Source organism: Malaya genurostris, chromosome 2 (genome assembly GCF_030247185.1).
Source record: "Malaya genurostris strain Urasoe2022 chromosome 2, Malgen_1.1, whole genome shotgun sequence".
Lineage (NCBI taxonomy): Eukaryota > Metazoa > Arthropoda > Insecta > Diptera > Culicidae > Malaya > Malaya genurostris.
The window spans coordinates 329603526-329616770 of record NC_080571.1 but is presented as its reverse complement, the minus strand read 5'-3'; the positions used below and the strand labels follow the sequence as shown (position 1 = coordinate 329616770).

The 13245-nt window shown below is 38.3% G+C and overlaps 1 protein-coding gene across 2 annotated transcripts in view; it reads left to right on the top strand.

The window, feature by feature from the left end:
• Positions 1–13245, top strand: part of LOC131431498 (nitric oxide synthase) — a 235662-nt gene that overhangs the window by 150811 nt on the left and 71606 nt on the right. For both annotated transcript variants that reach the window (XM_058597255.1, XM_058597254.1), the window contains 5 exons: positions 1503–1594; positions 11547–11688; positions 11885–12199; positions 12769–12950; positions 13117–13231. In XM_058597255.1, coding sequence (XP_058453238.1) covers positions 1503–1594; positions 11547–11688; positions 11885–12199; positions 12769–12950; positions 13117–13231 — 846 coding nt within the window. The remainder of the gene's footprint in view (positions 1–1502; positions 1595–11546; positions 11689–11884; positions 12200–12768; positions 12951–13116; positions 13232–13245) is intronic.

The window sequence follows — 13245 nt, the reverse complement described above, 5'->3', positions numbered from 1 at the left end:
AATACAATTGAATGATACAAGAATAACATTGAACAGAATGGAATGATACGGAATGAACATGTTAACAAACTATTAATAGCTGTTAAATTATGTTCATCCAGCTTATTTTGTGAGGTTATGTCATTTTTGCGCAAAACCTAATAAGATACAGTTCCGTGCCCTCGGCATCTGAGAGCTAAGGCAGTGTGCCTAGTTAAATATATCGTTAAATAAAAGGAAAAGATATGATTCATCCTCACCGTTATCAAAAGACCGTCTAAAAAGTCGATCGCAGTCGCATTCACTCTTATTTGCGACGTATTCATTAGTTTGATTTCAAATCAATCTTTTCAATTGTTTCTTCCAACTGGATGAGTCTAAATGTTGTTGTGGTTGTTGTTGACGACTATGATTACCGTATCGAACGCGGAAAGCAAAGAAAGCCAGCTGAAGAGGCTCCATGTAAGTGCATAGACAGGTGATAAATAACGAATGACAATTGACAAATGACTAGTGACGAGTAATGAATAGCGGTTGTCAAATGAAACTATACAGATGACAACCGGCTTGCGATAAGTACGCCTGGACAACTCGTGGCTCGTCAAATCAAGTAACAAGTCGCAATCTATGTACTGATTCGTTAAAACATGGGCGAACCTAATATTCGATTTTAGGTTCAGATTAGATAAGCAATTTGTTGTAGTGACTATATTTTAGATTCAATGTTGGATAGGTTATTGTTTTCTTCAATGATACTGATCTTTCTGTATGGTTTTTTTTCCGCACAGAAACTTACATTAGCAAAAATGTGAATTCGATTTTCATTGTTCTTTCTATCATGGACAGTTTAATGTACAATCATCATCACAATTTGGGTCAGGTTAAACGGAAGGTGCAAATTTGCTGTTCGAAACGAAAAATAAATTAAGGAATTCCGCGGGAATTACTTCGTGGTATGCCGAAGAATTTCGATTTGCGAAGTAGGACGCATCTACTCACTATTCGTGCTGTAATTTCGAATGAATTGTTTGTTTTTCATATACAGAGGAACGCCAAAGATTGCCTGTTAACTTCTATCATAGTACTTTTCCAGCAAAACGTAACGCGCCGCAGCTAATAAAGTTTTCTACTTTTCTTTTTATATTCCATTCATAACACGGATCATTCGCAAATCAACTGGAAAACTGCACGTGTCGTCTATTCACTTTGGACTGGATTATGAATGTGACTATGAATATCCACACCGCCATCGTCACGCGTCACATTCGCTCTTTGCATATCATTATCTTCATCGTGTTACGGGAATTCTCATCTCCTTTTCCATCAACGGGTGCCGTCGTGTTCCGTTCCATTGGTAACTAACCAACCAACCAAACAACCATCTGGATGAACACGGTGTGATCCGGCACGATGAAATGCGGTGCAACCACAATTGGCGTCTTTCGCCGTCTGCTGGCTTAATGGACCTTAACTTTTCGCCCGACCACCGGCTTTTCGGATGGTGCATGGATTCAATTCCGAAGGTTTTCGACTGTCGGTACGTCACCACAACGAGCGGAATGTTCGAAGCAATTTGCAATCACATCAAATACGCCACCAACAAGGGAAACCTGAGGTATGTATGCATTTTTCTTGCAGTACCAAGTGCATGCCTTTGTGTTGATGCATCATTTATTTCTTGCATGTTGTATGTGCGATTTAGTGGTAGCTTTGGAAACGTTCGTCAGGAGTTTTTAGACGTCACTGATCGGATCGTAGGGATTGATTCCAATTCCGTTCCGTGTTCTGATAAGGATTTCTAAGCAAACAAAACAAATCCGCTAACTGTAGTGTACGAGTTTAAAAATTGCCATCGTTATAGCCCATACTATGAAAAACCAAATATAACCTAAATTGAGTGATTTCAATTCAATATAGATGCTCAATAAGTTTGTCTTAGGAATAAGGTATTTTTGAGTGTTATTCTAATAATTGAGGATTGAACTCAATTTAACTATTATTGACTTCGATTTCTTCGCGTTTCGCCTTCGTCTCATCAGTGCTTAAAGCAGTTCAATTTGAACCGCTGAGCAGACGCAAAGTCCATACTATTTATGTGACCCTTTAAGGTGAAATGTAGCGGAATTCGAAAATCGCGTTTTTTGATCAATTATTCAAAAACTAGACCGATTTTCGAAAAACCAAAAACACTTAAGTTTTTGAAATCAAATTTATCATAACTAAGTATTCTTAGAATTTTGAAATTTTGCTTTGCCGAGCCGTAATTGGTTTTCGAAATGTATAAAGGTGTGAGAAATGCACGGTGGGCACGGTGGTATTATATCGTGAGCAAAAATTTACTATAAAATAATGACGCGAATTTATGCAGCATTGGGTTTTGTGTTGAAATAAAAACGAGTTGAATACAATAAAATGGGTATTGTAAGAAATCGTTTATTTTCTAAGTAACTTTCATTTATAATGCTAATAATGTCCAATTCTGTTGGGTTCAATGCATTGTAAGGTCTTGGTATTACATTTATTGTTGAATGTGACCATTTGTTTCAACAGACTTCGCAGACAAGGAGTGGCGGAACCGTATTGGGAGAATACTGAATCCACACCAGGAAAATGTCTGGGTGTGGAAGTCTTGGAATTACATTCTCTTTGAGAAATTTTAACTTTCTGTTTTAACAGACTTCGCAGCCGACTCATAGCATAGCTTCGATTACATGGCTAGTGCTACGATCCTATTGGCACAACAGAAATAATACTTTTTACTTATTCGAAGATGATAACGAAAGTCAATTAGAATGGAATATATTGGCATTGAATGTATTCGATAAGTTAATTCGATCGCGCTCTATCATGCGAGTCAAGTAAATACTTTTACGTAAATTCTATCTCATCGGCGGGAAGGGCCTGGTGAACGACTGGCAAAGATACCGAAAATACTTGAATGTTATCTCGTCTTCAATCGTTCTTTTGAAGGAGAATCCATGCTTGCTACTAAACTCAGGCATATACATGGTTAACAAGTTAGTCAATACATATACATATAACCTCATGTTAATCATTCATAATTACTCATGATTTATTAGCTCTAGTGTAAGAGTAATCACTAACAATAACGATTGAATTAGCATATATTCAAAGTGTGAAAGATTCAAAACTCCATTACGTCTAGTCTTTTTTACAAGCCAACAAAACGAGAGGTAAGCCCACTGCGCTCAATCATTGAAAAAGGTTCTTGTTTCTATGTGTCCGTTTTTCTTGGTATGCTTTATGCGACGGTTCGTTCAACTGAAGCGGATAAAATTTTGCGCGCATTTTATGACGCTACATTTCACCTTAAGGATATGACACTAGGTGCAAACTAAGATATACCTTATGATAAAAAAGAACCGGAATTTTCATTTTAAAATTCTTGCGCTTGTCCAATCGGTAAACTTTTATTCTCTCAACGTTGGCAACACTTTTCTACACATTCTGTCAAATTTTGACGCATATCGTACGATTAGTTTTTGTTTGTATAGACTACAAAGAAGTTGGAAAATTTTCGTGTGGTGATTTTCATAATGGATGAAAATTTAGAACAACGACTCGCCTTCGAAGCGCCATTCGGTCGATTGTTGTGCGGTTTTGACGTCATATTCATAGATCCACACCTCATCACCAGTTATGATGCATTCGATGGGGTCACTATCTGCGTTGGAAATCATCTCTTTGGCCACATCAACACGACGCTGTTTTTGAATGAAACTCAGCTTTTTTGGCACCAACCGAGAAGCGACGCGTTTCAAACCCAAAACATCAGTTAAAATGTGTTCGGCTGATCCATAAGAGATGCCCAACAACACAGCAATCTCTATAATCGGTACAGAACGATTTTGCAACACGATTTGCTTCGCCGATTCTATGTTTTCTTCAGTAACAGATGTTGTTGGGCGGCCAGGGATCTCATCATGATCCAAGCTTGTACGACCACCTTTGAAGCGTTTATACCACTCGTATGCCTGTGTTTTCCTAGACACGATTCACCAAAGGCCTGTTCTAACATTTTCAACGTTTCGGAACACTTAAATCCATTCGCAACACAAAATTTGATGCACACACGTTGTTCCAAATTTTCATCCATTATAAAAATAGCCACACGAAATTTTTTCAACTTCTTTGTATAGACGCCAAACAAAAACTAATCGTACGATATGCATCAAAATTGAACAGAATGTGTACAAAAGTGTTGGCAACGTTGAGAGAATAAAAGTTTACCGATTGGACTAGCGCGGGAATTTAAAAATGATAATTCCGGTTCTTTTTTATCATAAGATACATTAAATAAAATTGTCAGTGCATAACTTCAGTTAAACCGTGTTAAGACTTCTTTTTTTCTCATATAAGGTAAAATTTATTAATTTCGCTAATTTACTCGCCCCTCCGTGCACTTTTGCTGATCACAACAGAAATGATTTTCTGCATCATTCATTTCCGAATTTACAAGAAGAAGCTTTTACATCAACAAATCCACGTTTTCTTATAGAATGTGAACGTTTATCGTAGAGATTTTTCAGGAAATAGGGCAAACCAGTAATATAATTAGGTATTTCAAAAATGCGCTTATTGAAAATATTGGACGTCACACTCCAACAACCTTCCCTTCTTCCCCCTGTCACAAAAGGTCACGTTTTGTGAAACACCCCCCTCCCCCTTGCGGCGTGACGTATTTTATGGACAGTCCCTTATAGAAATGGTCGGGTTACGGGTATTAGTACCCGTATGGTATGGACCCGACGGGTTTTGGTCGGGAACGGGTAACGGGTAAAGATTTTGGGTTAAGGGTCGGGTTCGGGTTTAAGAATCTCTATACCCGACCATCTCTAATGTACATGAGAACAACACAAATATTGACATAGAACTGTGTTTTGTCCATTTCACAGCATCTCTTTGTAGACATAATTCGATGTTTCAATGATTTCATCAGTTATTACTTGCCTGGAAGATTCTTCTATAGCAGTTTTCACATTTGCAAAGGATTCAACGATAGAGAAAGCTACATATTTTCATATACAATGGTCCGTGTGAGAGTACTGGATTTTGCAGGTAATGACGGTAATTTCCGGGACTTCTGTTTTTTAATATCAAAATTTTGCCAAAAAATATATGATTTGGCAGTCAATTTACTCATGTGGTCAGCGGAGCACTCCATTTGCATAAACCAGCACGATTCATAGGCACGTATATCCGAAGAAATGCCTCCAAAAACGTCTACTTCAAGTTCTAAGGTTATAAAATGGTCCTATGCTTTTCTGGTTGGATTTTGTCTTGTGCCATTACTCGAAAGTGTTTTTGTAGTGGTACAAGGCTAATGAGCTCAATTTCGAGGGACCCCAAACGTCATGAAGCAGGCACTTCGGAAACATCCTAAAGAAGTAAAATCGAAGGAAGAAATAAGGAAAAATGGATTTCCACGCAAAAAAATGTTGTTCAAATATTGTACTAAACCTTATGAGTAGTGCTACGAGAAAAATTAGTGCCTTTGGATGTGGTATTGAAATTGAATAAAGCAGACATGAAAAACATTAATCTATCACTGGATGTCGCGCATGCTGATCAATAAAACGAACGCGAGCGCACTTCGGAAACGTGTTTGATCATGTTGATGCGAGTTAAATATTAATGAAGCCTTGTGAACCCAGGTGCACGCTAGAACAGAATGAATGTCCGGTCATGGACTGAAGCGGGCACAAGTGCTTCGAAGTGGCATTATTCACACGATTGAAAGCCGAAACGGGTACCCACGAAGCTGTATTTCTAGTAAATGTCTCTGCACTTAAGAGCATTTGCAGCGATGAATGAAAACTGTTGATTCTTCTTCCACTTCATTGGTGCGAATTCGATTCATCTCAAACCTCTAAGACAGGCGCAGAGAAGCATTTTGTAGACCATTTGGGTGTGCAGTGAACTTCAAAAATCATTTTTTCAGTCCCAAAGACGTTACGTTATACTATGTTCACACTATTAGAAAATGACACTTTTTAACGAAGGTAATATATAGTTAAAACCGAACTCTCACACTTGGATTACGTTATACGCATGGTAAAATGTTTGTTATTGGAATTGATATTGCAAACAAAGTGCAAACATGTCTATGTCGCAGAAATTAAGCACTTGATACTTTTGATTAATATATCCGTAGAATATGTAGGTTGATCTTAATTATACCATTTTCATTAGAATTTTAGAAAGTAGTGTGAATAACTAGTGTATCGAAAACTAGTTAGCAACATTGATTCTTGAAAAAAAGCGAAAAAAAACATATTTTGACATCAGTTTTCGATATATTGTAGAAAAATTACATTTTTATGCATTTCGCTGATTATATTGAAGAAAATCCTAGTTTCTGTGAAACGCTCGCACTTTGGACTTCAGTTCTGCACAGTTACTTTTGTGACTTTCCTGGTGGCAGCTGTCCAGTTTTTTTTGAACTCCTGCATGTTTTGGGACACTGTACCTTCCTTCCGAAAGTGCCGCTAGACAATTGCCCAATACCTTTCAATTGGCCGAAGATCCGGCCAGTTCGGTGTGTTGATGTCCTTTTCCACGAATTATACATTATTTTTTGACAACCACTGTAGAACGAAGTTGGCGTAGTGGGCTAAAGCCAAATCCAGCCAGAAGAGAGGAGGAGCCTTATACTTTCTGTACAGTGGCAGCATTCACTTCTTCAAACATTCTTCCTCGTACACCTTGACGTTAATTGTGCCCTTCGTGAAGAAAATCGACGACCGCAAACCACAGGTACAAATTGCTTGCCAAACCAACACCTTCTGCCCAAACTTTTCCATCGCCACCGTGGTGTCAGCGTCGTCCAGGTCCTGGTACACCGATTTCGTATAATATTGCGGTCCGGGCAGCGCTCGAGAGTCTTCCTTGGCGTAGGTTTCGTCGTCGATCATGATGCATTCGTCTTTATTCTGTAGAATCCGGATAGCAGGTTTGTCGCAATCGACAAACATGTCGTCGCAAAACACGCTGCAAAAAATTAAGTAATTTCAAAGTAATAACTGTTTAAATGTTGCTAACTACTTATCGATACACTCCTTATGTTTGCTTTATTTCTAACTTGTATTGTTTCCATGACATTTTGTCGGAACTAGTCGACGCTCGTTAACGGAGGGTCAATAAAACCAACTGACTCACGATTACTGACCCAACATTTTCCAATGAATCGTATGGAACATTATAATATTGAGTTTATCTTTGGTTTCACTTAAATATACTTTGAAGTGAGATTGTGCATTTTCACTTTTATTTCTTCAGTTCCTACAAGAAAGCCTCTTTTGTCAAGCTCATGCTTTATTTCTTGGTAAACATGGCTATTTTTGCGTTTACCGCACGGATCCGATATTCTGGCCCTTATTACCGGTGTCACTACACGGTGAAAACTAAATGAAGTGACTGTGACCCTTATTATGGGTATCACTTCACGGTTGAAATCAAGTGAAGTGAATGTAGATCCTTATTACGGAAGTCGCTTCTGAGACAAAAGTAATTACTTGAATGAACTTGATGTCATTATGAACATCACGCCACCAACATTCTGTTGAAAAAATTAGTTTTATCCACCACACTGATCACTTCACTATGCGTGATACCGGTAATAGGAAAAATCAAGTGAAGTGACATATAAGTGAAGTTAATGTGAAAGTGGATTGAGAACGGTAAGAAGGACCTCTATATGACCACAACTCCACCAGCAATTCTATGTGGGCTTTGCCCAACGAGTTTTTTTTAGATTATGTCTACACGGTTCCGCTTTTTTAATTCTAACTTTGTTCAATTTTTGCAATCGGATCTATTTTCACTTTCTTTCACTTAAGATGAGCACAGAGGGTCGCGTGTTGAGTTTTAAATCGACCACTGGCTCTCTCAATTCCCTTTGCGCATCGTATTTCTCTTATACTCTCTCATATCTGAGCAAACTGTACCGGGTTGCCAGCATACATTTTATTATTTTGATGAGAAGTTTTATCAAATAATTCTATCGTATCGGTTGGACATTACATGGATTCCAATGAACAATGAAAAAATATTCAACTTTCACAAAGATTGAATGCGAAACAAAAAATGTGTTTATATACAATGAAACGTCTGTGTGTTTGGCAATCTTGTCGAGCCAATTTTATTTCTCTCTCCTTTTTCAGAATGCTATCAGGAAACCAAAGCGAAAAAAATGGCGGATGCATTGAAATTGACTTTGTTTCACAGAAAAATACAAGACTTTATTTTTATTGCGATAACATATATGTTTTTATGCACTAATCGCATCTAAACTAAATTATCTAGACTTTGTCACGGTATATTTATGATAGAAGCCTTCAAAGCCTAGATATTCGATGAACAAGTAGAGGTATGCATTTCCGAGCGTTCCAATTTTCAGCAGTTCTTCAGTCAGAAAAAAAATACAACACGACCGCTAAACCGACGACACGACCTGCCACTCGTCTATTAAAACTGTATCGCAAATCTGACTACCCCTCAGTAACTCGAAATGTCAAAACAAAATATCTTGAAAATTTTTTAAAACTGGCAACTCGATTTGATAAATTATTGATTTCAAATAACAGAAACCTTGGATACTGTTGTTCAAAGGTATGTTTGTGTAGATAAACAAAAACTAACTCCGAGTCGATATACCAGTCGCGCATTTTACCACTGTACCTAAGAACAAGAATCGGCCCTTAAAAGTTAATTGAAGCGCTATGTTTTCGCGATACCGATAAGTTATATCATTTTATTTGCACCACCAGTAATTGTATTCACCGAAAATTTGATAGCATAGCAGTTACCAATCAACTACATCAGCATCTCACACCATCTCTATTAGAAAAATTCAATAATGAATTGAAACTATTGCATAGTTTTCATAAAATATTCGAATTATGCGACTAAGAATTTCTTCTAAGTAGATCGTATCATCAGCATTACTATTTTTTAACGCCATTGAGACAGACATTTGTTTTATGACTTTTGCTAACCATAGAATAGTTTTAGTATGACATCTGGATAATTCTTGGAAAATTCTCTTGAGAAGACTTCAAACGCATCTCCAATAATGATCTTCATTCAATCAAGCTTTTTAGCATGATTTAGCAGAGAAATAACATAAATAAATGCATTTTTTGTTACTGATTCAATGTATAAAGGATCTTTGAAAATAGCTTAAATTTAATAATGATGTTTCAAATCGACATCACAGAACGCAGCAATTTCATTATCGTTCTTTTCCCATTGATTTAAACTTGTGTGAGGGTTCTTATAGTGTTACGAAATAATGTTTTTGGTCTTAATTGAATACACAATAGACAAAATTAACATCCTGCTCCACGTTTTATTGAGTTCTAGAGACAGTAATTTTACTTGATTATTAGCAAATACACATGATTGTAAATTCAGTTTCCTCTTGTGTTGCAACCGATTTTGAAATACATGACTGCACACAAGAGAATATATCGCTTTATTTCGAATTTGATCCTTTTTCGCTTGCATTTTCGTGGCTACTGACAATGGATCGGGATACTTTTCCTATTTGTTTGTTTATTTCTACAATTGCGGTTCCTTGACAAATAACGCACTGGAGTTGGAATTGATTCGGAATTCATTATGATTTCCACATGAAATTCCGAATGAAAATTTCTCGACGATTCGGAATTGATTCGGAATCCATTCGGATCTGATAATGTGGGTAGCAACGAGAACAGTGTTGCCTAAAAAGATTAATTTTATCATTATCAAGGGGTCGCTAAATTTGTGGTAACTGACGGAAAATCACTCACAGACACTTTCTACTCCGATTTTTCTTCGGAGTGTCTGGTCGTGTCGTCGGCTAAACTCAATGAATCATTCTGAAAATTTAACAGAATATTCTCAACTAAATTTCGGGTTTTTCTATATTCTGCACCGTTTCCAAGAAAATTTAATTTGAAACGGGAAAATAGCAAAAAACCTACCACTTTACGGTACTGTCCTCAGCCCTTAAAAACAGATTTGAAGGATTTGTTCTATGATGATTACATGGCTACTTCGATTAAAAAACACAGGTTCGACATAGGCTTGTCAATTGACATAGTCAAAAATGACGGAAAGTGCTGAGAGGGTTGTGATTGACTGACGATAATATCGTGTTTTTTGAGGAAAACGTTTTTGAAAGTAAAGTAACGTGATGGGAAAACTTGTTATTTCGCTTAAAACATGAAATTGGACATGTTTTAACGTATAGTGTGAACATAGTATTAGCTGTTCATATAATATTAATCATTCAAAATGCGTCGCTCCTAACGAATAAAAGATCACAAGCATTTTAAAGATTTTTTTTTGTCTTACACTCATATCGGGTTACAGTTTGGACTTGAGTACAGTTGGTGAAATACCTTTCAAGACATACTTTCGATGTTCCAAAACGTGTTAATCATTTGAAACTTTCTTCGAGTATGGTGAATTTACAATAGTCTTCAATACTCGATTTTCAAAGTGATTGTCTGGTCTTTATGGAAACAGTTATACAATGTGCCAATAATTAATAGACTACCATTGGCTGATAATCAACATTCTATGTGTTAACAAAGGCACCGTCAAATGTGCCGGAAGAATTTAGTTACTGGATTCCAGATCTTGGCATTCCATAATAAACTGTAAACCAGCAATCCGTTTTGTAAATTATCAAACCTGAGATAAGAGAATGCAACAAGTAGAGCTTCAACATACCATTTCATCAGTTGGGTAAATTCTGAACAGCTCTAGCGATTGAAAGCCGAGCATTTGGATTCTCCTTTTTCTTCCGGAGAGTATTTCAGTGAATTGTAGGGAAATCGGCACAATTGTTGTGCTGCCGGACCGTAGACTGAAACCAGCATTGAGAAGTACAGAAACAAATTTCGAACATTTTAAAATTCATGGTAATAGTAATTCGTATAGAATATTATTTCTTCATATTGACAACTACAGGAACAGATACCCTAGATCCGAGCAGATGTGCACTTTGTTCTTGACCGGACTGGGGCCGAGATTTGCAAAGTAGTTTCGTGTTGTCTGCTCGTACGTACTTACGAAAGAAGAATTGCTCCTTGGAAGACACGTATCCTCACTACAAAACGGGCACAAAGTGAATGCAAAGGCGCCGGGTTTCCGGTGAATGTGTGTACGTGTTGGTGTGCTTCCGGTACACCCTCGGTACATTTGATATTACATCGTGGGGGAAGCAGCAAGGAAGCATGCAGAAATGACATGTTCCTGCCTGCTATTTGATTGAATAATCTGCTTTATACGTAAAGAAAAAAAAAGCTCAAAGTTATGTTTCGAGCGTGATGCAACGTGAGATGGTATTCTAGATGTGGGTTGAACTGAATGCACTTTAGTTTTACTGCATGTTAGAGTACTGTTCGTTTTTAAATTTATCTACAGTCTTAATGATTTTATGAATCGAACGGCTGAAATTTTAATGTTAGTGGTCCGAAAGTAGCTCTAATTGTATTCTAATAACCATTTCAATTCACCTGATCCGTAACTAATAGTTGCAATCATATTTGCAGATCGGCAATAACCATTTTCCCACAACGAACGGACGGCAAGCACGACTACCGCATTTGGAACGCTCAACTCATTGCGTACGCCGGCTACAAGGGCCAAGACGGCAAAATAGTTGGAGACCCAATCAATGTGGAGTTTACCGATGTATGAAATAGACGATTTATTGCTGTATCGACCATCGGGATGACCTCTTCCGATTTCCGAGGTCGAGACACGGGGTGGTTGATGTCGATTATTAAACTATCAATATCTATTTGCTTCCTATTTTGCTTATTGCATGTGATGCTGCTGCTGATGATGATGATGGTGGTGATGATGATGATGACAACAACGATGACAGTTCTGCATCAAACTGGGCTGGAAGAGCAAACGAACCGAATGGGATATTCTGCCGCTGGTGGTGTCAGCGAACGGCCACGATCCGGACTACTTTGACTATCCACCGGAGTTGATTCTGGAGGTTCCATTTAGCCATCCCCAGTACAAGTGGTTCGCAGAACTTGAGCTCCGGTGGTACGCTGTGCCGGCCGTTTCAGGAATGCTGTTCGATTGCGGTGGAATCCAATTTACTGCTACGGCCTTCAGCGGCTGGTACATGTCGACGGAGATTGGTTGCCGGGATTTATGCGATGTGAATCGAAGGAATTTGCTGGAGGTGAGACCTTTCCAGCTTATTGATCTGTGTGTGTTTATTTTTCCTTTCTGCGAGCAGGATGACTGGTTTATGAAAGCTTTTGTCAATGAAGCGGAATGCAAAGCACAAAGCCAAGTTATTCTATCTGGACAACTATTCCAAATATTTCTTTTTGACTCGAATAAAGAGATTTATGAACAATAGTACTTGTAAATTGCCGGGCCATCCACGTTTGTTGAGACTGGAATGACATTGTTGTTGTCGGTTCACAGATCAATTCACCTTGTTTCGAATTACCATAAAAGATTCACCCGTTTTTGTAAAAAGTTCACAACTTCATATGGTGAAGAACGGTGACCATTCAGCTATTTTTTGCTTTTAATTGTCAGAGCTCATCCTACTATACCATCATTCGCAGTGATTACCATTCCAAACAGTGGTTATACGTAAACCAGACACCCGCACGTTTGATTCTCGAAACGTGAACCCAATTATATCTTATTTTCCCATGTCCAATTTGTGTTTTCCGCATGCAACTCAACGGTAACGCGCGCGGTACGAACGTGTTAACACCCAAACACCTCTATCAGCCCATTGCAGTGAAAATGGGCCTGGACACTCGGAATCCCACCTCGCTGTGGAAGGACAAGGCGCTGGTGGAGATTAACGTTGCAGTTCTGCATTCGTTCCAGAGCCGCAACATTACCATCGTGGACCATCATACGGCCAGCGAGAGCTTTATGAAGCACTACGAAAACGAGACCAAGCTGAGGTTCGTTTCCCGCACGGTTTCACGGTTGAATGGGAACGTTTTCCACCGAAAATGCATCCCATCACCCTAGAGTTCAATTGTACCCTATGGTACTGGAAATATATTCGGCTACCGGGAAATGATTTTTGAACGCGTTCTCGCTTCTTCTGTTTATTTTTTTTTCCAGAAACGGTTGCCCAGCGGACTGGATCTGGATCGTTCCGCCCATGTCTTCGTCCATAACACCGGTGTACCATCAGGAAATGGCCCTCTACTATCTTCGACCGTCATTTGAGTATCAGGTGAGTATCAGGCT